Source organism: Hylobates moloch, unplaced genomic scaffold (assembly GCF_009828535.3).
Source record: "Hylobates moloch isolate HMO894 unplaced genomic scaffold, HMol_V3 SCAFFOLD_18, whole genome shotgun sequence".
In the NCBI taxonomy this organism is placed as follows: Eukaryota; Metazoa; Chordata; class Mammalia; order Primates; family Hylobatidae; genus Hylobates; species Hylobates moloch.
Window position 1 is genome coordinate 20,300,627 of NW_026652293.1, and position 23,027 is coordinate 20,323,653.

At 36.4% G+C, this 23,027-nt stretch overlaps 1 protein-coding gene across 2 annotated transcripts in view; it reads right to left on the reverse strand.

Moving 5' to 3' along the window:
• Window positions 1-23,027, reverse strand: part of CDC73 (cell division cycle 73) — a 132,345-nt gene that overhangs the window by 80,769 nt on the left and 28,549 nt on the right. For both annotated transcript variants that reach the window (XM_032136242.2, XM_032136243.2), the window contains one exon: window positions 21,105-21,169. In XM_032136242.2, coding sequence (XP_031992133.1) covers window positions 21,105-21,169 — 65 coding nt within the window. The remainder of the gene's footprint in view (window positions 1-21,104; window positions 21,170-23,027) is intronic.

Genomic DNA, 23,027 nt, shown 5'->3' on the forward strand with positions numbered 1-23,027 from the left:
AGACCTTTCTTAATATGTACTGTCCCTTTAGAGCATGGAATTGTGGATAGAATTCAGAAGAAAGGTAATGGGAAAAAAATTTACAATTTTATTTTCATTAATCTCTAAATGAAATTAAGACTTTCTTCAGGAATGCAGATAAACCACAGTATTATTATTACAAATGGTTACAACTTTGCCACCAACAAAAATCAGGTTTTTTCATAACATATTAGAATAAAGATATCCCAAAATTACACATGCTCATTAGACTTCTAAAATCTGGTATTTATCAAATTTGCCACCAGATCATGTTACATAATGCATTAGTAAAGAAGCACAAATCATGTCATAAATGTGTTTACTAAAAATATCTTGATGATTTTACTTTAAATACAATTGGTTTTATCTTATGTATTTTCTTTTAAGCCTTAAAAATAGTATTCAGAAAGAGGATTCATAGGATCCCCAGTGTGCCAAATGCACCAACGGCACAAAAAAATTATAAACTACGGTAAAAGATACTTGAGATTCCTAACAACTAAACGCAGCTTACGGTGCTTGTTTGGGTCCTATTTCCAACAAATGAATTACAAAAAGACAATTTTCAGGAAATCAAAGAAACTGTAAAATGAACTGTGTGTTAGATTACATCAATATTATTTATTTTGTTGCATATGATGGCACTGCGGCTATGTAAAAGATGTCCATATGTTTAAGAGAGGCAAAGTATGTAGGAACAAAATGACAGTGTCTCGATTTTGCATTTAAATACTTTAGACAAAAAAGGAAGAGGTGGAACAGATAAGGAGCTCCTTTAAAAGAGGTACTTATAGCATCTGTGTGATGGGAAGATGGAAGATCGTGTGCTATTTTCTCTCATTATATTTATGTTAGAAATGTTTTATAATTAAGTAATTAAGAAAACCAAGAAAAAGAAATAGAATAAGGCATACTTTTAACAGCTGCTTCACAATAAGGAGACTCTCTAAAGGAAAAAGATCACAAAAAGGCACAACATGCAGAGAGCAAACCAGAGAACAAGACTCCTTTCTCTAGGCTTATGTTGCCCTAGGCCAGGTTGCCTGACTTGATGTGTGCAATGTAACCAGGGATTTTCCTCTTTTCTCCACCACTGTGCTCAGGAAGACTGCAAGAATCCCTAAAACTTGCCATAGTATTCATATTTTTTGACTATGTACTCTATCTTAAGGCACTCATGCACTCATTTCAAAGAAAAAATAAACCTACATCCATTATGTCAGCTGTCTGGGCCTAGAAAATTAAGTCTTTGATTAAACTGGTACATCTTGGTATTAGAAATAGCAATGGTTTAGGAACAATAATCTTATAGTCTTAAGTTACCAAGTAACAATCAAGTTTAGGCCTTCTGTTTAGGTGGACCTGACAATTCAGAACACAGGATGGCAAAAGGAAGAGGGAAAAAGGATGCAGTGCCAGGTAACTGTAGTCTTCACAACTGATAGAAAGCAAAACGTCTGAATGGAAGAGTGACAGAATGCTTGACTTAGGCAAGTGAGCCATACAAGATGGTTCCCAGGTTGTCAAAAAAATGACAAGAACTGAAAGAGAACTCTTCATTTATGTTAACTGGGATGAACTATCCATCTCTCGGATCTTAGCATATGTAAGGTAGGAACACATAAAAGGCTCTATAACCTGCAGGAAGGTTGGCTCACTAATCCTCTCTTCTTCCCTAACCTATTTATACGGTCCTGCTCTCCTAATCTGTCATCAAACTCAGCAGTCTCTCACCAATCAACTACTTGTCTTTCCACTGCAAGTCTTTCCTCAGCTTGGCTGACAATACAAAAAAAAAAAAAAAAAAAAACTCATAACTTTATCATATGCTGTTATAAATCAGTTGGATATCTTAGCATAAATATTACTCAATTTAAGTAATTTTCTTAAAAAAAAAAAAAAAAGGTACCAAAAATCAGCCGGGTGCAGTGGCTCACGCCTGTAATCCCAACACTTTGGGAGGCCGAGATGGGGGAATCACTTGAGGTCAGGCATTTGAGACCAGCCTAGCCAACACGGTGAAACCTCACCCAAACTAAAAATACAAATATTAGCCAGGTGTGGTGGCACACACCTGTAGTCCCAGCTACTGGGTAGGCTGACGCAGGAAAATCACTTGAATCCAGGAGACAGAGGTTGCAGTGAGCTGAGACGCCACTGCACTCCAGCCTGGGTGACACAGAAAGACTCTGTCTCAAACAAAACAAACAAAAATCAACTCTGTTTCACATTAAGCAACCAAAAATTCATAACATTTTTATTCTTCCAACACTAATAAATACATCTTTTTTTCATTTATTAAAAAATATTGATTGAGTGTGGTGGTATGCAGAACAATGGTTCTCCAAAGATTTCCATTCACCCTAGCCCCCAGAACCTGTGAATATTTTAACATTACATGGCAAAGTTACTTTGCAGATAACTTTAAAATAGGGAGATTTTCCTGATTGGCCCAGTATAATCACATGGACCCGTAAGAGGAAGGGAGAAGAGTCAGAGAGAAACACAGCAGAAAAGAAGAAGAACAAGGGAGAGTCAAAGCATGAGAGGGACTGTATCCACCACTGCTGACTTTCAAGATGAAGGAGGCCAGGAACCAAGTGGCCTCCTGAAGGTTGAATTAGCCCTCAGTTTACATCCAGCAAACAAACAAGGACCTCAGTCTTAAAATCACAAGGAAATGAATTCAATCAACAACCTGAATGAACTTGGAAGTGGGTCCTTCCCCTAAGTTTCCCAAAAGGAACACATTGCTGCTGACACCTTGACTTCAGTCTGTGAGACTCTAAGAGGAGGCCTCTCCCTAAGCCACGATATATCTGAACCTTGGATTTACAGAACTGTAAGAGAGTGTTTTAAGCTGCCAAACTTGTGGTAATTTGTTACTGTGACAATAGAAAACGAACAGAGGTATCTACTTTGTCCCAAGAACTCCGCCAGGTACTGGGAATATAGCTGGGACCTAGACAGATTGATACCGATAGCTGGGACACAGGCTCAACCACGTGCAGTGTTCAGCAGAGGCTAGTTCTTTCTTGATCCTGTTTGCCAATAGTTCCTAAAGCAATTTGCTTGCCAGTGTGTGCCTCAGTCTCCATAGTTGGAAGACAGCAGTAATCACACAGGGCTTTTCTCTGGAGGTGTAAACACTTGTGAGTTATCATCCATATAGTCCTTGGATAACCTGTGAAGACTTAACTGCCTCCTGAAATGCTGAAATGCATCTCCCACAAAATGCAGCTGTGCCCCCTCTGCTCACAGATGTGGTTTGGAAAGATGTTGCCTCCAGTTCAGGTTGTAGCACTTACTTGATGAGCTAATTGGACATCAAAAGTAACTCAACAAAAGCAAAAGATGACAAATAGGATCTAAGCAAAAGAGACTCTGCACAGAAAAGAAACTATCAACAGAGTAAAAAGAAAGCCAACAAAATACGGGAAAATTTTTGCAAGCTATGCATCCAACAAAGGTCAAATATCCAGCATCTATATGGAACTTAAACAAATTAACAACAACAACAAAAAAAAAAATCATTAAAAAGTAGGCAAAGGGCATGATCACTTTTCCAAAGAAGACATACATGTGGCCAACAATAATACGAAAACAAGCTCAACATCATTAATCATTAGAGAAACGGAAATCAAAACCACAGTGAAGATACCATCTCATGCTAGTCACAATGGCTATCAAAAAATAAGATGCTGGCAAAGTTGTGTAGAAAAAGGCAGGCTTACACATTGTTGATGAAAGTGTAAATTAGTTCAACCACTGTGAAAGAAACTGTGGCGATTCCTCAAAGACCTAAAGACAGAAATACCACTTAACCCAGCAATCTCATTACTGGTTATATACTCACAGGAATATAAATCATTCTATTATAAAGACACGTTCATGCGTATATTCACTGCAGCACTAGTCACAGTACCAAAGACATGGAATCAACCTAAATACCCATCAATGATAGATTGGATAAAGAAAATGTTACATATACAGCATGGAATACTATGCAGTGATAAAAAAGAATGAGATCATATCCTTTGCAGAGATACGGATGGAGCTAGAGACCATTACCCTTAGCAAACTAATGCAGGAACAAAAAAACAAATACCACATGTTCTCACTTATAACTGGGAGCTAAATGATGATAACACACAGATACATAGAGGGGAACCACACACACTGGGGCCTGTCAGAGGGTGGAGAGTAGAGAGAGAGGATCAGAAAAAATAACTAATGGGTACTAGGCTTAATACCTGGGTGATGAAATAATCTGTACAACAAACCCCCATGACACAAGTTTACATATGTAACAAACCTGCACATGTACCCGTGAACTTAAAATAAAAGTTAAAAAAAAAAAAAATTAAAATTACAAAAGGGATCACACTAAAAAAAATATTTGTCAGGATTTTATTTTCAAAAACTCATTTGGAAATACATCTTACAGCATTGCCTCTTATTGCTTTATAAAATCCAAATTCATCATTAACAATTTTCATTTAATATTCTTGCATCTCATAAGATAAAGAGGAAAGTAATTTTATCTACAGTACACAGGCCTCAGCCATTATGCAACTGCCTCCATTCTTACAAGTGTATTTTTTATTTTATTTTATTTTTGAGACAGAGTCTTGCTATGTCGCCCAGGCTGGGGTGCAGTGAGGGTGCAGTGATGTGATCTTGGCTCACTGCAACCTCTGGTTCCTGGGCTCAAGTGATGCTCCCACCTCAGCCTCTTTAGTAGCTGGGATCATAGGCATGTGCCACCACGCCCAGCTAATTTTTGTTATTTTTAGTAGAGACAAGATTTCACCATGTTGGCCAGGCTGGTCTCGAACTCCTGGCCTCAAGTGATCCACCTGCCTTGGCCTCCCCAAGTGCTAGGATTACAGGTGTGAGCCACCATACCCAGCATCATTCTCACAAATTTAATGTTAAAGCTCATATTTTTACTTAATGCATATGCCAGGTATGGGTGTGTTTAAATAGCATCCTTCTTAAAATTCATCTAAACATCAATTTCTAAAGACATAAAATTAGACAAGTACTAATTACTTGAATTAGAAATAAACAGTTGCCTCCATATCCACTGATAAAAATTTAAGTCAAGAGTAAGCAAAATACAGCAGTGAGCCAAATCCAGGCCACTACTTGTTTTTGTATGGCACACAGGCCAAGACTGGTTTTTACATTTTTAAATGGTTGAAAAAAAATCTAGATAATCAAAAATATTATTTAAAATGTAAAAATTATATGAAATTCAAATTGCAGCATCTATAAAGATTTACTGTAATGCAACCAAACTCATTCATTTACCTATTGTTGATGACTGCCTTTAAAACAGCAGAGGTCAGCCGGATGCGGTGGCTCACGCCTGTAATCCCAGCGCTTTGGGAGGCTGAGGCGGGTGGATCACCTGACATCAGGTGTTTGAGACCAGCCTGGCCAACATGGTGAAACCCTGTCTCTACTAAAAATACAAAAATAAGCCAGCTGTGGTGGCAGGCGCCTGTAATCCCAGCTACTCAGGAGGCTGCGCCAGAGAACTGCTTGAACCTGGGAAATGGAGGGTGCAGTGAGGCAAGATTGCACTACTGCATTCCAGTCTGAGTGACACAGTGAGACTTTGCCTCAAAAAAAAAAAAAAAAGGCAGAGTTAAATATGGACAACAGAAACCTTATGTGGTACTCTCAGGTTTAGTTAGCACTGCCAGTTGGCACAATACAAATCACAAAAAATGCAATTATATTGCTTTACCTTACTTTAATCCTCCAAAAAGCATGTAACACTAAATTTTGTTTGTTCTCCCTCCTATTTATCTCTATATCCCCAGGGCCTACAATACTGCCTAGCATACAGCAGGCACACAACAAACATTTCTTGGATGAATGCAAAACACAGCATTTTGTGTGCCAAGCATTTTGTCACATAAGGACATCTGAATTTTATTTTTTTAATTACTGGTACCTACATCACATTAAAACAAAAAGAGGCTGGTACCTACCCATCACATTAAAACAAAAAGAGACCAGGCACAGTGGCTCACAGCTGTAATCCCAGCACTCAGAGGTGGAGGCGGGCAGATCACTTGAGGTCAGGAGTTTGGGACCAGCCTGGCCAACATGGTGAAACCCTGTCTCTATCAAAAATACAAAAATTAGCCAGTCGTGGTGGCAGGCACCTGTAATCCCAGCTACTCAGGAGGCTGAGGCAGGAGAACTGCTTGAACCCGAGAGGCAGAGGTTGCAGTAAGCCAAGACTGCACCACTGTACTAAAGACTGGGCAACAGAGTGAGACTCCATCTCAAAAAAACAACAAAAAAAACACAAGAAAAGTAGTATGTTCTTTAATGTACAATAAAATTAGATGGCAAAGCACTGTTTACCATCTAATGCAATGACACTACAACTGTGCTAAAAGAATACAATATAAATATTATCAGACTAAGCACTCATTGCAACATTCCCAACTCACATGAAAGGAATGGTCAGAAAAATTAAAAACTTTAAAATGGAGTATCTCATCACAAAATTTCTTTACAAAAATTAAAAAATTAAAATTAGGCTGTGAAGCAAATTTGAGAGGTTCCCTGTTAGCCAGGGAAGGAAAATGGTTAATCTATGGTTAACTAATTAAATTTGATTGTATTAAAGCAGTCAAAAAAATGTATTCAGAGAAAAGAAACTTGTTTAGACTATTAGCCTTTCACTACTGCTTAATGAGTTGAGGTCATGGTGTAGCAACATCAATTGGCAATCAGAAGTCAAGGCAAATGACTGAGTGGTTTTCTTTGGCTCTTGTTAACACGTTACTAATACCACTCAGTTATGGTTTGAGGAGTCCAAATCATGTTTTGAAGTGGCTGAGGAATTAGCCTCTATGAGTACTCTACATAAAACAACTACAGGCAGGAGTGATTTCAAAGTAGTTCAGAAAACACTAATGAAGTACAACCTGAAGGGGAATCTATTAAGATGCTGATGCTACCAAACAAATGGTAGTTAAAACTATGTGTGGAGCTGAAAACGGCTCAGATGGGCAAATTTAGTCCATCTAAGAATTCTACTAGATTATTTCCTTAATTATTTGCAGATTTATCACTGCCAAAGGAGGGTTATGTGGAAGTTCCCCAATTACACAGTTAATGAATTTTGAAATAATCCATAAAATCTCATTATAAACCAGCATTGATGAATTTGCAATCAATTTTGGTAATAGAGAACGCTAACCTGGAACTTCAATTAAGCAAAATGTTCCCTCACACTCAAAAAGAAATTCCATTATTCTCATTATCAAACCAGTATTGCAGATTATTATCATGCATTGTACTTGTCATTAAAAATTTGTGACCAGCCTGACCAACATGGAGAAACCCCGTCTCTACTAAAAATACAAAATTAGCCGGGCATGGTGGTGCACAACTGTAATCCCAGCTACTCGGGAGGGCTGAGGCAGGACAATCGCTTGAACCTGGGATGCGGAGGTTGTGGTGAGCCGAGATCGCTCCATTGTACTCCAGCCTGGGCAACAAGAGCAAAACTCGGTCTCAAAAAGAAAAAAAGAAGAAAAAACGTGAAAATTTGATTTATCTCTTGTTACATAAGTGCCTATATAATTTCTGTGGTTTTGTCTATCGGCCTGTAAGCCTAAAGTACTTAGTTTCTGGCCCTTTAAAGAAGAGGTTTGTCAATCCCCAACTTAAATCATTACATTTAAACCACTTTAAATCACTGTAGACTAAAAAATGCAAGGCAATAATGAAAACACACTTAAGGCTGGGCGCAGTGGCTCACATCTGTAATCTCTGCACTTTGAGAGGCCAAAGCAGGCGGATCGTTAAGAGACCAGCCTGGGCAACATGGTGAACCGTGTCTCTACAAAATATACCAAAATTAGCTGGGCATTGCAGTGCACGCCTGTGGTCCCAGCTGAGGTGGGAGCAGTGATTGAGCCCAGGAAATAGAGGCTGCAATGAGCTCTGACTGTACAACTACATTCCAGCCTGAATGACAGAAAGAAAAAAAAATGCACTTAAACTATACAAACTCCTGCTATATTACTTACTTTTGCTCATACCTGACTCTTCATTTTTTTATTATCATTAAAAATAATTTTATATTAAAGTTTCTAAGAGTTCAGCTTAGATAACAAACACTGGTTTTGGAAACTAGGTTTTATGACTAACTTGATAATTGTTTTTTAACGAAGTCAACCTAAAATTACAAGGCATAACAGAACTTACATGTAAAACTCATAGTGAAAGGATGGCTGGCTTATTTTTATGGGCAAACACCAAATATCAATACAGTGTAAGTAAATAAGGGCACATATAAAAATGGTAGGTTGTTCCTTACAGACCAAATGTTAGCATGCTCAGTTTAAGTGTACCATTTTGATCAATTTTATGCATATGTGGGAGGGAGAGAGATATGAATGCACGTGCATGCATCCATGTGTGAAAGAGAGAAAAAGACTAATTATTTTCTTCTATTACTGAAAATGGTTCTGGTAATTTCACTAAATACACTTTATGTAAATATAATCAAATAAGTAAAATGTAAACAAAACTTTCTACACAATCCACCAATTATTCTTATGAAAAATATTTCATGCTTTGCATTTATGCTGTGTGTACCTTCACATCTTTCAAATATGTCACAGCAGAATTTTTTAATGTGGCCATCCTGAGACTGTGTAAAACGTTCATCCCAACATATAATTATTACTTATCTACTGATATATAAAGTCTTCTTTATACTTCTCTATTTGTACTTTACGATGATACTACTTTATTTTTACTTAACCATATTTGATTTTTTACTCATACTGACTGCATTCTAAATCTTAAGTACTTTTATACAATGTTAAGAAACACTTAAATTGTAATGTCTTTGCAGAACTGAAACTACTAATTGGAAGGGTGAGGTTTAAGGAACCTCATTAATTTGACTATCAACCTGTAATAAGTGAAAGGTAGAGAAAGTGATTTCTATGCTGAGGAAAGTGGCATACACCTGCAGTCTCAGGTACTTAAGGCAGGAGGATGGCTTGAGCCCAGAGTTCAAGTCCAACCTGGGCAACACAGTGAGATCCCATCTCTTTAAAAAGAAAGAAAGATTTCCAAAACCCAGCAGGAAATCCCTGCTCTTCTCTCCCCTTCCAAATCAACAAAACTAAATGTGATTAATCCTAAATTTACAGCTCAAACTTGCAGAAAGGTCAGTCTATCGCTCCTAACCTCTCCACTGATAAATCAGATCCTTTGGATATCTCTGAATCCCAAATTCAAAGCTAGTTCCCTCACCAACACTTTCTAATAAATCAAATAGAATGGAATGAAACACAGTCCTAAAGTTGACTCAGTAATCTATACATCTAAAGAAATAACACATCATATCCATCTGGCAAGGGATTAGTCAGACACAACAAGGAATAGAAACCACAATGGCAAATCAAAACCTGTCTAAGCAGTGCCCAAGGGGAAAGGTACCCTGGCCTTGCAACAAGTCTTTTTTTTAATGAAGAGTTAAAAATAACAGACTAATACCACTAAACATTTGAAGGATATAATTTATTATACGCTCATTGCACAGTATACTATGATTTCCAATGTAGCTTTACACAGAGAACATGTTATGTGCTAGAGGTGAGAATCCAGTGCCCTTGTTAATTACATTTATCACTGCAAATTAATAAATCAGCATTTGATTTCAAATACTGCTCTCATAAGCTTAATTAAAATGAATCAATTTCTCATGGTATACTAACATTACCTAGTTTCTCAGCCCTTCTCTGGGCTACGGCAAATTACTAACGTAATGCCACCCTATGAGACAACTGAGGATTCAGGCGGCTGATCAACCATAGGCAACAAAACCTCTGCACTGCTGTTCATCACCAGCAGTTATTTCTCCTTTGATCTGTTACACAGAAAATATGTTGACTGAAATTATTCAGATACTTAGAACCAGTTACTATGTACTGTGGACTCATCTTCGATGATCTACAAGAGGGTTCTAATATAAAATGTAAATGTAATACTGCCAGTATGATATAATGAAGCATAATTTTGTAAAATCTACTATACTAGGCCAGGCACGGTGGCTCACGCTTGCAATCCCAGCACTTTGGGAGGCCGCCGATCACTTGAAGTCAGGAGTTCAAGGCCAGCCTGGCCAACATGGCGAAACCCCATCTCTACTAAAAAGTACAAAAATTAGCCGGGTGTGGTGGCGGGCACCTGTAATCCTAGCTACTCAGAAGACTGAGGGAGAAGAACAGCTTGAACCCAGAAGGCGGAGGTTGCAGTTGATCCAGATCATGCCACTACACTCCAGCCTGGGTGACAAGAGTGAGACTCCATTTCAAAAAACAAAAAAATCTAGTATACTACAGCCTTTTTACACTGATGTTTAAAGCTTTAAAAGTTATACAAACTTTTCAAAAATATTAATAACTCAGAAAGTTGGAAATAAGACAAACGTCTATCACAGGTCCCCAAAATTGGTATCTATCAATTTATTGGAAAGTATTAGATCATTTATATCTACTGCAGTTAACCTAGGTAAAGAAAAATATTTTCCAATATCAAGTTATTTAAATAGTTCCGTTCTTGAAGTTTCTTCTTAAAGTAACTTCTTTTTTTAGGGGGCGGGGAGGGTCTCATTCTGTTGCCCAGGCTGGAGTGTGGTGGCGCAATCATGGCTCACTGCAGCCTTGACCTCCTGGGCTTAATCAATCTGCCTGCCTCAGCCTCCTGAGTACCTGAGACTACAGGCGCACACCACTATGCCCGGCTAATTTTTGAATTTTTTTGTAGAGACGGGATTTTGCCAAATTGCCCAAGCTAGTCTCGAACTTCTGGGCTAAGGAATCCACCTGCCTCAGCCTCCCAAAGTGCAGGGATTACAGGCATGAGCCACTGCGCCCAGCCTGTTAACTTTTCTAGGAGGGGGAAAAAAAATATATATACACACACACACACACACACCCACCCAAAGTCCTTGATGAATTATAATGTACCTACAAATTTACTATCAGAATAACTGGTAGTTATTCTGTCACTCTATTTAAAACTCAGTAATTCCTAAGGATATTGTGAAATACCTTGTATAGCTAGATAAGTTACTAAAATATTATAATCCTATCAGAAGCTGAATGGGGGTTTTCTAAAAGCTATCTATAGAACACAAGTAAGAATTCAGTAACTTCTGAAAGATTAAAAAGCTGCTTTATTTTAGTTCTCAAGTTTGGTATAATGAAATATATTAGGAATTCAATTCCAGAATATTTATGGCACCACACACAAGACAGAAATGACAAAAAGACACTGTAGAAAAACCGGAGCGTCTCTCCAAAAATACCAAATTTGGGGAGGTAAATGATTACAGGATTGATAATGTCCAGAATTCACTGTAGAGGATGATAAAAGATTGAATCAATTCTAACTGTAATGTGTAAAAATGTTAAACTGGCGGGGCGTGGTGGCTCACGCCTGTAATCCCAGCACTTTGGAAGCCTGAGGTGGGCAGATTACTTGAGGTCAGGAGTTCGAGACCAGCATGGCCAACACGGTGAAATCTCTACTAAAAATACAAAAAATAGCCAGGCCGTGGTGGTGCACGCCTGTAGTCTCAGCTACTCAGGAGGCTGAGGCAGGAGGATTGCTTGAACCTGGGAGGCAGAGGCTGCAGTGAGCTGAGATTGTGCCACTGCACTTCAGCCTGGGCGATAGAGTGAGACTCTCTCATATACATATGCGTGTGTATAAATAAAGTTAAATTGACTTGATTTCAAAATAAAACTCTAGTTTGATCTTATATACAGTTTCAAAAATCTAAATGTAAAAATAAAAGCTTTTTCAATGACACCCATAAAATATGACAAGTTCAACAGTGAGAGAGTTATCTGAGTTCTATGGTATGACATTTGTCTCTAATTAAAACAAAAGTAAGATCTTAAAATTTTTCATTTCTAAGCATTTCAAGTGAGTATGTCTTCAATGGATTCAGTGCAAAGCACCATTCTGAAATTTCAAATAAGAACCCAGTTTCTTTTTTTTGAGACGGAGGTTTCACCGTGTTAGCCAGGATGGACTGCAGTGGTGCGATCTCAGCTCACCGCATGCTCCGCCCACCTCGGCCTCCCAAAGTGCTGGGGTTCACGCCATTCTCTTGCCTCAACCTAGTTTCTAAACAAGATTTGTCCAGTCCAGAAGCAAGTAAGAGTTTAGAAACAGGTATTTAAAAAAAACATGGGAACAGTCACTCACAGAGGAACATGAGAAGCAGGAAAGACAAGAAGAACAACACTAAAAGAAACATCCATCAAGAAAAAGACCTGGAAAAGAAACCAAAACTTAGAATTAAAGATCAAATGAGGTTTGGTAGGATGGGGGAGGGGAAAGGGGATGAACTAAACACTTCAATGAATACTAAGACAGAAATACTAAGACAATTTTAAAAATCTGAATGCAGGAATTATATAAAAGATTAAAAAGTCACTCGAAAATCTAAATCAATTTACAAAGACCCAGAAATTGATCCAACAAACTAATGTTCAGCCAGCAATAGCCAATGGAAAAGTTCCCATCAAGGACATACCCAAACACCCAAATATAGCACGTTATTAAATACACTAGGTTTTTTTCATACGAACCAACTGATTTAAAACATCTGTCATAAAGTTAAAAGGGACATTAAAGATTAATCTTTGTTCAAAATAATAAAGAGAAATACAGAAAATAAAAGCATTTGTATGTTAAAGAACAGCAGTGGTTAATCTAAAAATACAAGGAGGAGTAGGAAATTAAAAGTTATAAACTATGTTTAACACTGACAATAATTTTGTTAAAACTGAATTAAAGTTACACTGATGCAGGTAAAGAGAAATTGGAATAAAAAGCTCTATTAAGTTGAAAGAAAACTAAAATCTTTGTGCAATTCTGAAAGTCATATATAACACTACAGCATTATATACTAAACTATAAGAGAATATATGTAACCAAAATGATGTTTCATAGTATAAATTTTTGTTATTTAACAAAATATATTTCCAAACTGGTTTCTATGTTTCCTATTCTTACAATGATCAATATTACAGCATTTTAAAACAAAGTGATGTTAAATTTATTACTAAAAATTATACAGTGATTTCAAGATTACTCTGATATATGTGGCAACAATAACTTTTCTTTCTTTCTAAAATAAATCTCAAGTGTTTTGTGATTGTGGCATTAACTCCATAGTCATCGGTAGAATAATTTTAAAAGTTATGTTACAGATATTAACTAAAACCTCTAATATGTTTTGGGTAAACTAATAGTTATTCTTTAACAAAACGCAAAGCTAAATTGAGTTGAATTGTACAGGCTTACACAAAATTTATCAACCAGTGTGCAATGGATTTTCAATAAATCTCAGTTAAGATATATAAACTAAACCACATAAAAATAATATTTGCTTTATATGTATTAAAATTCCCTGACATGAATATGTTGTTGCTGTAATTCATTTTTCTTGAAGTACATTATTAGCACCAAAATGCTAATAATGCTGACAAAATATTAAGGTTAAATCAGATTCTAACACCTCTTACTACAAGGAAGGCATGAAATGATTTAATATTTACCCATCTAAATTAAGTGTTCAGTCTAAATACTAGCCAATTAGAGAAAAAGAGTATATCTGTATTATTCAGTATAAAACGTTTACAAAATATTATATATGTTTAATATAAAAACATTTATGCAATAATTACAATTAATTCCATACTACAATCAAAAAGCAGTGAAAGGAGGCCGGGCACGGTGGCTCACGCCTGTAATCCGAGCACTTTGGGAGGCTGAGGCAGGCAGATCACTTGAGGTCAGGAGTTCGCGACCAGCCTGGCCAATACAGTCTCTACTAAAAATACAAAAAATTAGCCAGGCATGGTGGTGCATGCCTGTAATCCCAGCTACTTGGGAGGCTGAGGCAGGAGAATCGCTTGAACCCAGGAGACGGATGTTGCACTGAGCTGAGATCACGCCACCACAATCCAGCCTGGGTGAGACAGTGAAACTCCATCTCAAAAATAGTAATAATAAAATAAAATAAACTTTTAAAGAAGCAGTGAAAAGGGCAATGCTAAACAAGGTATAACTGGATACATTTAAACCTCAAAACAAATCCCTAAGGAAGTTATACCACCTTTCTGATGAGAAAACTGAAGCTTAATTTGCTGTAACAAACAGGCCAACAAATCATAATGGAAAGTTCTCTCTTTTATCTCCCTTATATTAAGACTTGGTCCAAATCTATAACCAGAACATTATCTGCCCCCCTCAAAAAAAGTTGGAAAAAATCACAAGGGGAAAAATTATTATAAAAGGGATATAAAGGATTTTGTATGAGTACCATTTGTTGAGCCTCTCTGTGCTAAAAGAGAAAAAAATATTGCCTATTCACTTTAGTGATGGCTTCTTAGAACAGTCTATGAAAATGCATATCTAACAAAAAACTGTATACAATACATAGTATGTTAATACGGAAGTATTACTTCATGTAACAGGTAGTAAGTATATAAAATAAACTTTCAAAACTTAAGGGATACAGTGGACTATTATATGCATACTATTTTAATATTTACATTTTGTAAACAGTTTTTACATATATAAAAAAATAGTGTTTCATTTAAGGGGTACACCTTTACACTGCTAAGTGGACACATGATAGAACCACTTTGTTTCCTGAAATATCAAGACAAGCAACAAGTTTTGAAAATTGTTTAAAATGTAATATAATATTCTCAAATAGAATAATATGCCAGTCTAAACACAGAGTACAGAAAAAACATTTTATAAAAGTAATATTCCTACTTATAATTATGTAACTACATATTAAAATCCTGAACACTTTATATACTTTTCAGATGAAGGTTACTTAATTAATTTTTTTTTATTTTTAGAGACAGGGTCTCGTTGCTTTGCACAGGCTGGTCTCAAACTCCTGGCCTCAAGCTACCCTCCTGCCTCAGCCTCCCAAAGTTCTAGGATTATAGCCGTGAGCCAGCATGCCTGTCCAGAAAATCAGTAACTTAAAACTAAAGAAATTACATTTCTTTCTATGTATGAGTCCTAACAGATGGATGGAAAAGGCCAACCTAGTTATCACCCTCTTTATATAACTTATTTGCAGCTACTTTCTCTCAAATGCAAAAGATCTCTGCTGTAAGATAAACATACATAGCTGTTGCAAAAAATACCCCAATTACTTGGGAGAAAAAAGACTATCATAATACTAGTCTTTATAATTTTGAATGAAAATTCTATCACTAACAATACTAAATACATATATTAATAAATATAATAAATTATACGTACAATAAAGCTATATAGTTGCCTACATTCACACATACATCTGAGTTTACAGAATCATAAATTAATAATACAAGTAGCTACAATTTGTTAAGCCTCTTTGTACTAAGCATTTTATACAGTGTCTCCTTTAATCTTCAACAATACTATGATGTAAGTTCTATTATATATATTATAAAATAAAAACAAAATCACTGATAGAAAGGTTAAATAACCTCCTCAACTTCACAAGCAGGACAATGAATGGCAGAACTGAAAATCAAAGCCAGCACTGACTTCAAAGCCTCATATTTGTTGTATTTCCAACTGATTAACTTATCTTTAACAAACTGGTGCTGCCTCTAGAGCAGGGATTTCAAACTGGATGGCCAAAACAGTCTATAGATGTAGCAGAAATAAGTAAAGAAGGCTAAATAAAAGATAACAGAGTAATGAGGCCTGTGGCAATCTAGAGAAAACCTCTTATCTAAAGGACGTAGCTCCTGCAAAGGTGGATGTGGCTGTTGCCATGTGAGACTACAGATCCAGTACCCAGTCACGCCAGATAGATTTTAAGGAAGCTGGAAATCCAGACTGTTTATGTGACAAGCTCTAATTTTTAAATGGTGGTGAATAAGATAAAAACTTAAATTACAATGGATGCCTAATAAAACGTATCTGTGGCCACATTTAGATTGCACAATGAATGACTCCAGAAGCATGCTAAAAGAGACATATGATCTACCTTACCATCTTCTTCTTCCTGACTGTTCATAAATGTTAGTGCAATGTAATGTAATAATGCACTAACATTTATGAACAGGCAGGAAGAAGAAAAAGAAACTTTCCTACAAGCATCCTTAAAATATATACAATAACCAGTCTTCTTTCAAATCTTTCTACTCCCCACACTCTCCCCATCACAGGGCTTTTAGTCCTGCTTTTTGTTCAGTGCTCCTAAAATGTGTTTTCCTGTCATCATCACCAAGTTAAATCCTACATAAACTTCTGATCTTATTCAAGCATTACCTCCTCAATGAAGTATTCTGACTCCTGCAACAAATCCAATATTAGGCTCTTGTTGCACAACGTACCTCTAACACTTGGCACAGTCACAATTTTATAGTGTGACTAATGTGTCCCTCTCCAATCAGATCATAAAGTCCGTATGAACACGTATGGTTTTGTTCATCTTTGATGTCCCAGCACTCAGCACACTGCAAGGCACACAGCATGCACTCAACAAATATTTGCCAAAGGAAAGAGGAAGAAAAGGAAATAGAGCCCTAAGGAAGACAGCTTTTAGAAACGTCTCCATTATCTGCAGGGCTGACCTCTACCCACAACTCCAGAACATTACTGCTACTATAGCACTCCCATAACACTTCAAGCAGAGATGAACAACAAATTAATCAATAACCAAATGAGAATGAACGAAGCTTTATAAAACAGTGGTGGGGTGGGGAGAGTGCTACGTATGTGTTCCTGCTCTCCGGCCTGGGCAAAAGAGCGAGATTCTGTCTCCAAAAAAAAAAAAAAAAAAAAAAAAAGAATATAACCTGGTTGACAGACTGAGATTCTGCATCCTCCTGAGAATTGATGGTGATATTATTACACCTCTAACAAATTGTATAAAGCTACCTAAGTTTACTTACTGTCAAAAAAATCATTCCCCAAAACATACTTATTGTAAGAACTATGATGACTGTTGGAATAAATTCAAGCAAAGATCTTAAAGGAAAGCTTTTAATCTCTATAATTGCAGTGTGTGAGATGCTTCCTCAAAAATGAAGACAGTAAAGGTAATCAAGAGTCAATGATACCCACTAAGAACAAACAGAGGTTAGAGTCTGTAACCCTTCCAGTTAAATATGAACAGGCTAGACAGGTTAAAATGAAGTTGTTCTCAAGGCAACTACCAAATCCTTATTAATAAGAGTGAACTGTGATCACCATCTTCTAATTATTTCTCCAGTGGACCCATAAATTGGTTCCTTGCAAACTAACAAAAACAGGTTTTCATTATATCCTCTTATTTATTATACAATAAAAAAACTTTATCAAGTGAAGTTCTTTGTCTAATATGACTCTATCACAAAATGAAACAATGAAAATATATTGTTATTTCCCCCACTGAATGGTTTCTACTTCTAACACATAATTCTGAGATAGCTTTACTTAACCTGATTCTATGTAACACTAGTCCTTTCCAAGAATATTCCCTAGGTGTTAGGGTCGGGGCAAACTCAGGGGGTTAAATAAGCTTGAGAAAGACTGCATATTCTTCCAATTTAGATACTCATACATTAAAAACAATGAGATTCCTGAACCACAAAATCTGTTTAATCTAGTGGGGTTTTTTTGTTTGTTTTTGAGACAGAGTCTCACTCTGTCACCCAGACTGGAGTGCAGTGGCATAATCCTGGCTCACTGCAGCCTCCTCCTCCTGAGTTCAAGCAATTCTCCTGCCTCAGCCTCCGGAGTAGCTGGGATTACAGGCGCGCGTCACCACATCCTGGCTAATTTTTGTATTTTTAGTAGATGGGGTTTCAGCCATGTTAACCGAGCTGGTCTTGAACTCCTGGCCTCAAGTGATCTGCCCACCTTGGCCTCCCAAAGTGCTGGGATTATAGGCATGAGCCACTGTGCCTGGCCTAACCTAGTATTTCTTAAACATTATAGAACCCAAGTAACCAATTTGGGGGAAAAGCTCCAAACTTGGAAAAGTTCTCTATCATATCAACAATTTCATGGCTTGGGCCTCTGGAATCTTTACTGTGAAACGTATTTCATGGCCTAAGTCAAAAGTTAACCAGAAACCCAACTATACAAACTTATAACTTTAAAGATACCTGGGTTTCTGTTGCTATAAATTTGAATAATTCTTATTTTTATAAAATATTATCAAAGCACTCTCCCTGGGGCCTTTACTTCTATAAAAATTTTCACTAACCCATGATTCTTACGAAATGTGATTATCAAAACATATATCCTTCTCTACAACATATATAGGAAATAATCTATCTGTATAAAAATATTCTAGCCGTCTGCATAATTTAGTCTTGCATATAACAGAAATCTGATGTTTAACTTAAAAGATACACAGATTGATCCTAATTTTGTTAACTATGTACATCAACCAGGCATATCAAAACCTTGGAGAACAATGGCTGCAAAAATGAACTATACATAAATTAGAAAGGAAGTTACATCTGCGCAGCAAAGCCTTTTAACATGTATTTAACATCACTGTATGTCTGGGTGGATATTATAAAGGAGAAACGTTCTTGACTGGAGAATAAGGTAGAAAGTTGGTGCAACTCACAAGCTCACAAATAGGCAGTAATTCCAAAGCAGAAAAGAAAAGAAAAAAATTTTAAATTGAAAATTTAAGTCTGAGACATAACTAAAAAATAATTATCTGAGAACTTCAAACCTTTCAAGTTCAAATTTCTCTATATATTAATCCTAACAACTGCATAAATCAGATCACAAGCAACACAGAGATTCAAACTGGGTATTAATATAACTATCAGCAATTTAACCATTTTTAGTCTTTCGGTTGCATTCCTACACAATGCTTTTTTCATGATTATTCTTTAAAAATCACACAGCATAAATTTGCTTAAATTCACCTCTCTTTCCAGTATACTTCAGTATATTGCTTAAATTCACATCTCTTTCAGTATATTTAGAACAGTCTCTGATGATGCAGGAGAATCACATCATTCTCATACTGATCAATTAAGAAGCTATCCTTAAATTTTAGAAAAACTGCTCTGTACAAAGGATCGCTGTAAAACCCATCACAGATTTTACTATTTGCAAAGAAGCTCAGATAATAAAACCATTTCATGGCATTTCAGAGCTACAAGGACGGATGAGAAAAGTAAAAACAATAATAATAAAAATAACAAAAAACTTACTTTGATGGCTCCCCAAGGGTAACAACTTCATTCTACGACTAATTCTTCATGGCTCCCCAAGGGTAACAACTTCATTCTACGACTAATTCACTCAGGGAATGATCAGCGGGCAAGTTCTGTCGCACTTAGGGAAATGATTAGTAGGCAAGTTCTGTTCCCAAGATGTCAATAACCAAATCACATAAGAATTTAAACTAAATCTTCAGCCATGAATTATATATTGAAGTCAGGAAGAACCAGGCAGATCGCATAAGATGGGAGTATCTAATCCCTGATGACTTTTCCCTTAATTCTCTAAACTCTAGCAACACTGGCCTCCTTGCTGTTGCTCTACTGGACCTCAGTCTTGATCCTTGCCTTGACATAGAGGAATGCTACCCAAGTCTCTGCTCAGCTGTTACCTCCTGAGAGAAGTATCTCTGACGTCTCTCTCTAAACAAGCCTCATGCGTCTTATTCACAGCTGTATAACCAGCAACAAGAACAGGATCTGACACAAATACTCAATAAGTACTTGTTGAATGAATTCATTAATCTACATATAATTTAATACAAAAACAAATCTGATGACAATTTAAAAACAAGTATATTAACAAAATATCTGATATCCAATCCCAATTTGAAGTCCAGAAAAAAACAAACTTAAAATCAGATCTCTATGCTTGCCATTTGCTTTCGGAAATAGTGAGTAAAACATGAAAAAGTCCACGTAGATATAAAAATATATGTTAGTTCTGAGAAATCACAGCACATATATAATGATTCCATGTTATATAGAGTCCATAAAGATCTGATGATTCACAAGCAAAGACAAAAGTTTGGTATTAGTGTCTTAAGTATACTCTATTTAATACACATGCATAGTATTTTAAAAGTATAATAATCTAGAATACAAATAAAAGTATAAAAGCTATAACGGTCTAGAATATAAATATGCAAAATAAGGTTAATAGAATTCCTGTTCTACATCACCAAGTCCAATAATTAAATAAAAATCAAAAGTGTTAAATATGGCTTGGTCAGAATATATAGAAATAACCATTTTTAGCAGGCTAAAAAAAGAAAGTTTACTAAACATGAACCAAAGGCTTATAGTCACAGATACCCAAGTATTTAGTTCTGTTAATTACATACTTTGTAAGCATTATAATCACTATAATCCATCTCTGTAAAGAGCGTAGACATTACATTGTTAAAAACAAGGCCGGGCACAGTGGCTCACGCTTGTAATCCCAGCACTTTGGGAGGCTGAGGTGGGCGGATCACGAGGTCAGGAGATCGAGACCACGGTGAAACCCGGTCTCTACTAAAAATACAAAAAAATTAGCCGGGCATGGTGGCGGGCACCTGTAGTCCCAGCTACCTGCAGAGGCTGAGGCAGGAGAATGGCATGAACCCAGGAGGCGGAGGTTGCAGTGAGCCGAGATCGCGCCACTGCACTCCAGCCTGGGCGACAGAGCGAGACTCTGCCTCAAAAAAATAAATAAATAAAAATAAAAACAAAAGATATTATGCAAAAAAGCTCTCCCAAACTGACCTCATAACTTAAAGGCTTTAAATACTGATCAGGTGGCATTGCCCTACTTGCAAGTTAATCAAATCAGCTTTTATTTACATATATTCAACTTAGTTTGAAGGAAAAGAAAAATGAAACAGGATACCCATGAATCAAATAATATACCACACAGATCAATCAGCACAAGTGATCAATAAATAAAAATGTTTGAAATAAAAAGTATGAGAGAATAAAGATTTTCTTCAACATGTGCTACTCACATAAAATCCCTGGAACAAAAGAACATCTACAGCCAAATTAACTTACCGTTACAGATTTCAGTGTCATACCATGGTAGGTTCCCATAGTGTCAATTTTGAAGCCTTCCGTTTCTATGAAAAAAAGAGGCTTATTGTTAAGATTTTATAGATCATGTATCTTATGACCTATAACAAATCTAAAGTAATAATCTACATTGAATGTGATGGTTCAATAATATACAAAGCCTCGAATCTACTATGTAAAATTACATACTTGTGAAGATAAAAACTTTAAAAAGGACGCTAAGTTAAAAAATATTAATATATTAAATACAGACCAGCAAGCCTATTGTGTAGAAGCTGGTTAAGACTCTCTCTGCAATTATGTTCAAAAATTAGATTGAATACTTTATAATCCCAAATTACTTACTACTAATAATGATAGTACCACTAAAAGCAGCTAATACCTTGAAAAAATCCAAAGTTATAAAAACTAGTGTTCCAAAGTTTCAGTCATAAGGCATATACTTATTTTTACATACATACATATATATGTATTTTTTCTTTTGAGACAGGGTCTCACTCTGTCACCTAGGCTGGAGTACAGTGGCACAATCTCAGTTCACTGCAACCTCTTCTCCCATCCCCCCTCCCCAGGTTCAAGCAATCCTCCCACCTCAGTCTCTCGAGTAGCTAGGACCACTGGCATGCAACACCACACCCAGGTATTTTTTTGTATTTTTAGTAGAGATGGGGTCTTGCCACGTTGCTCAGGCTGGTCACAAAGTACTGAACTCAGGCAATCCTCCTGCCTCCACCTCCAAAAGTGCTGGAATTACAGGTGTGAGCCACAGCAATCAACCATATTACGTATTTTATAGAAAGCAATGTTGTAAATAATGATTGGAGTGCCAGGACAGAATCCCAATATGCCTTTCTGTAAAGGCAAATATTTTAACACGTTGCAAGCCTTAAACTCTGTCACAACTGCCCAATTCTGTATTTTAGTGCAAAAGCAGAACAAACAATATATGTGATCAATTAGGGGCAACCCAATTTGGCCCATGGAGGGTTATATTTAGTTTGGGGGCTGTAATTTACCAACCTCTGCTTTATATAATTCATTCCCCAAGAAAAACATTGAATATTGTAACAAAAGAATGGACGTAGTCTTTCTATGGCACATACCCAGTGCATGCCTTTAACAACTGAATGAAGTCAGCACACAAAATTCATTGCATCAAGGCAACATATCATTTAAAAAAAACTTAAATGAAGATTGCAGATTATGCTTAAAAATATCATTAACTTCCAGTTGCTTCTACCTAATATTTTCATGATTCAAGTCATGATGAATGAAGATCTCAAGAGGAAGTTACACTGACATTAGTCTCACCTCACAGCTGCAGAAATGGTTCGTTATTGCATTAGCCAGAATGCCATGTAGACTATCACAAAGTAAGTCCTCCCATCATTGCTCTAAATCTGTTTCCAAGTTCTCAATGTACATACACATTTATAACTTGGGAAACATGACTTAACATATAGAATCTCTACTTTAAATTATATAAAAACAAAAGCAGTATGAATAATAGCAAACATTTATAGATAATTTATTTACATATCAGATACTATTCTGGGAACTTAATATTTATTAACCAGTCCAATACTCACAATAACGATAAGAGACAGGCACTATAACAACATTTTAATTACACGCAGGAGAAAACTAAGGCAGAATGCAGTTAAAGTAACATTAAAATTCACACAAAAAGTTACTACGACATAAGCTATCTGGATCCAGAATCCATGCTATTAACCAGGGGTTGGCCAACTTTTTTTCTGTAAAGGGCCAGATAATATTTTTAGGCTTTGTAGGCTACACAGTCTCTACTGAAACAACTCAATACTGATGTCACAAAGCCAAAGCAGCCATATATAAAATACATAAATGAATGAGTGTGGCTGTGTCCCAACAAAATGTTATTTA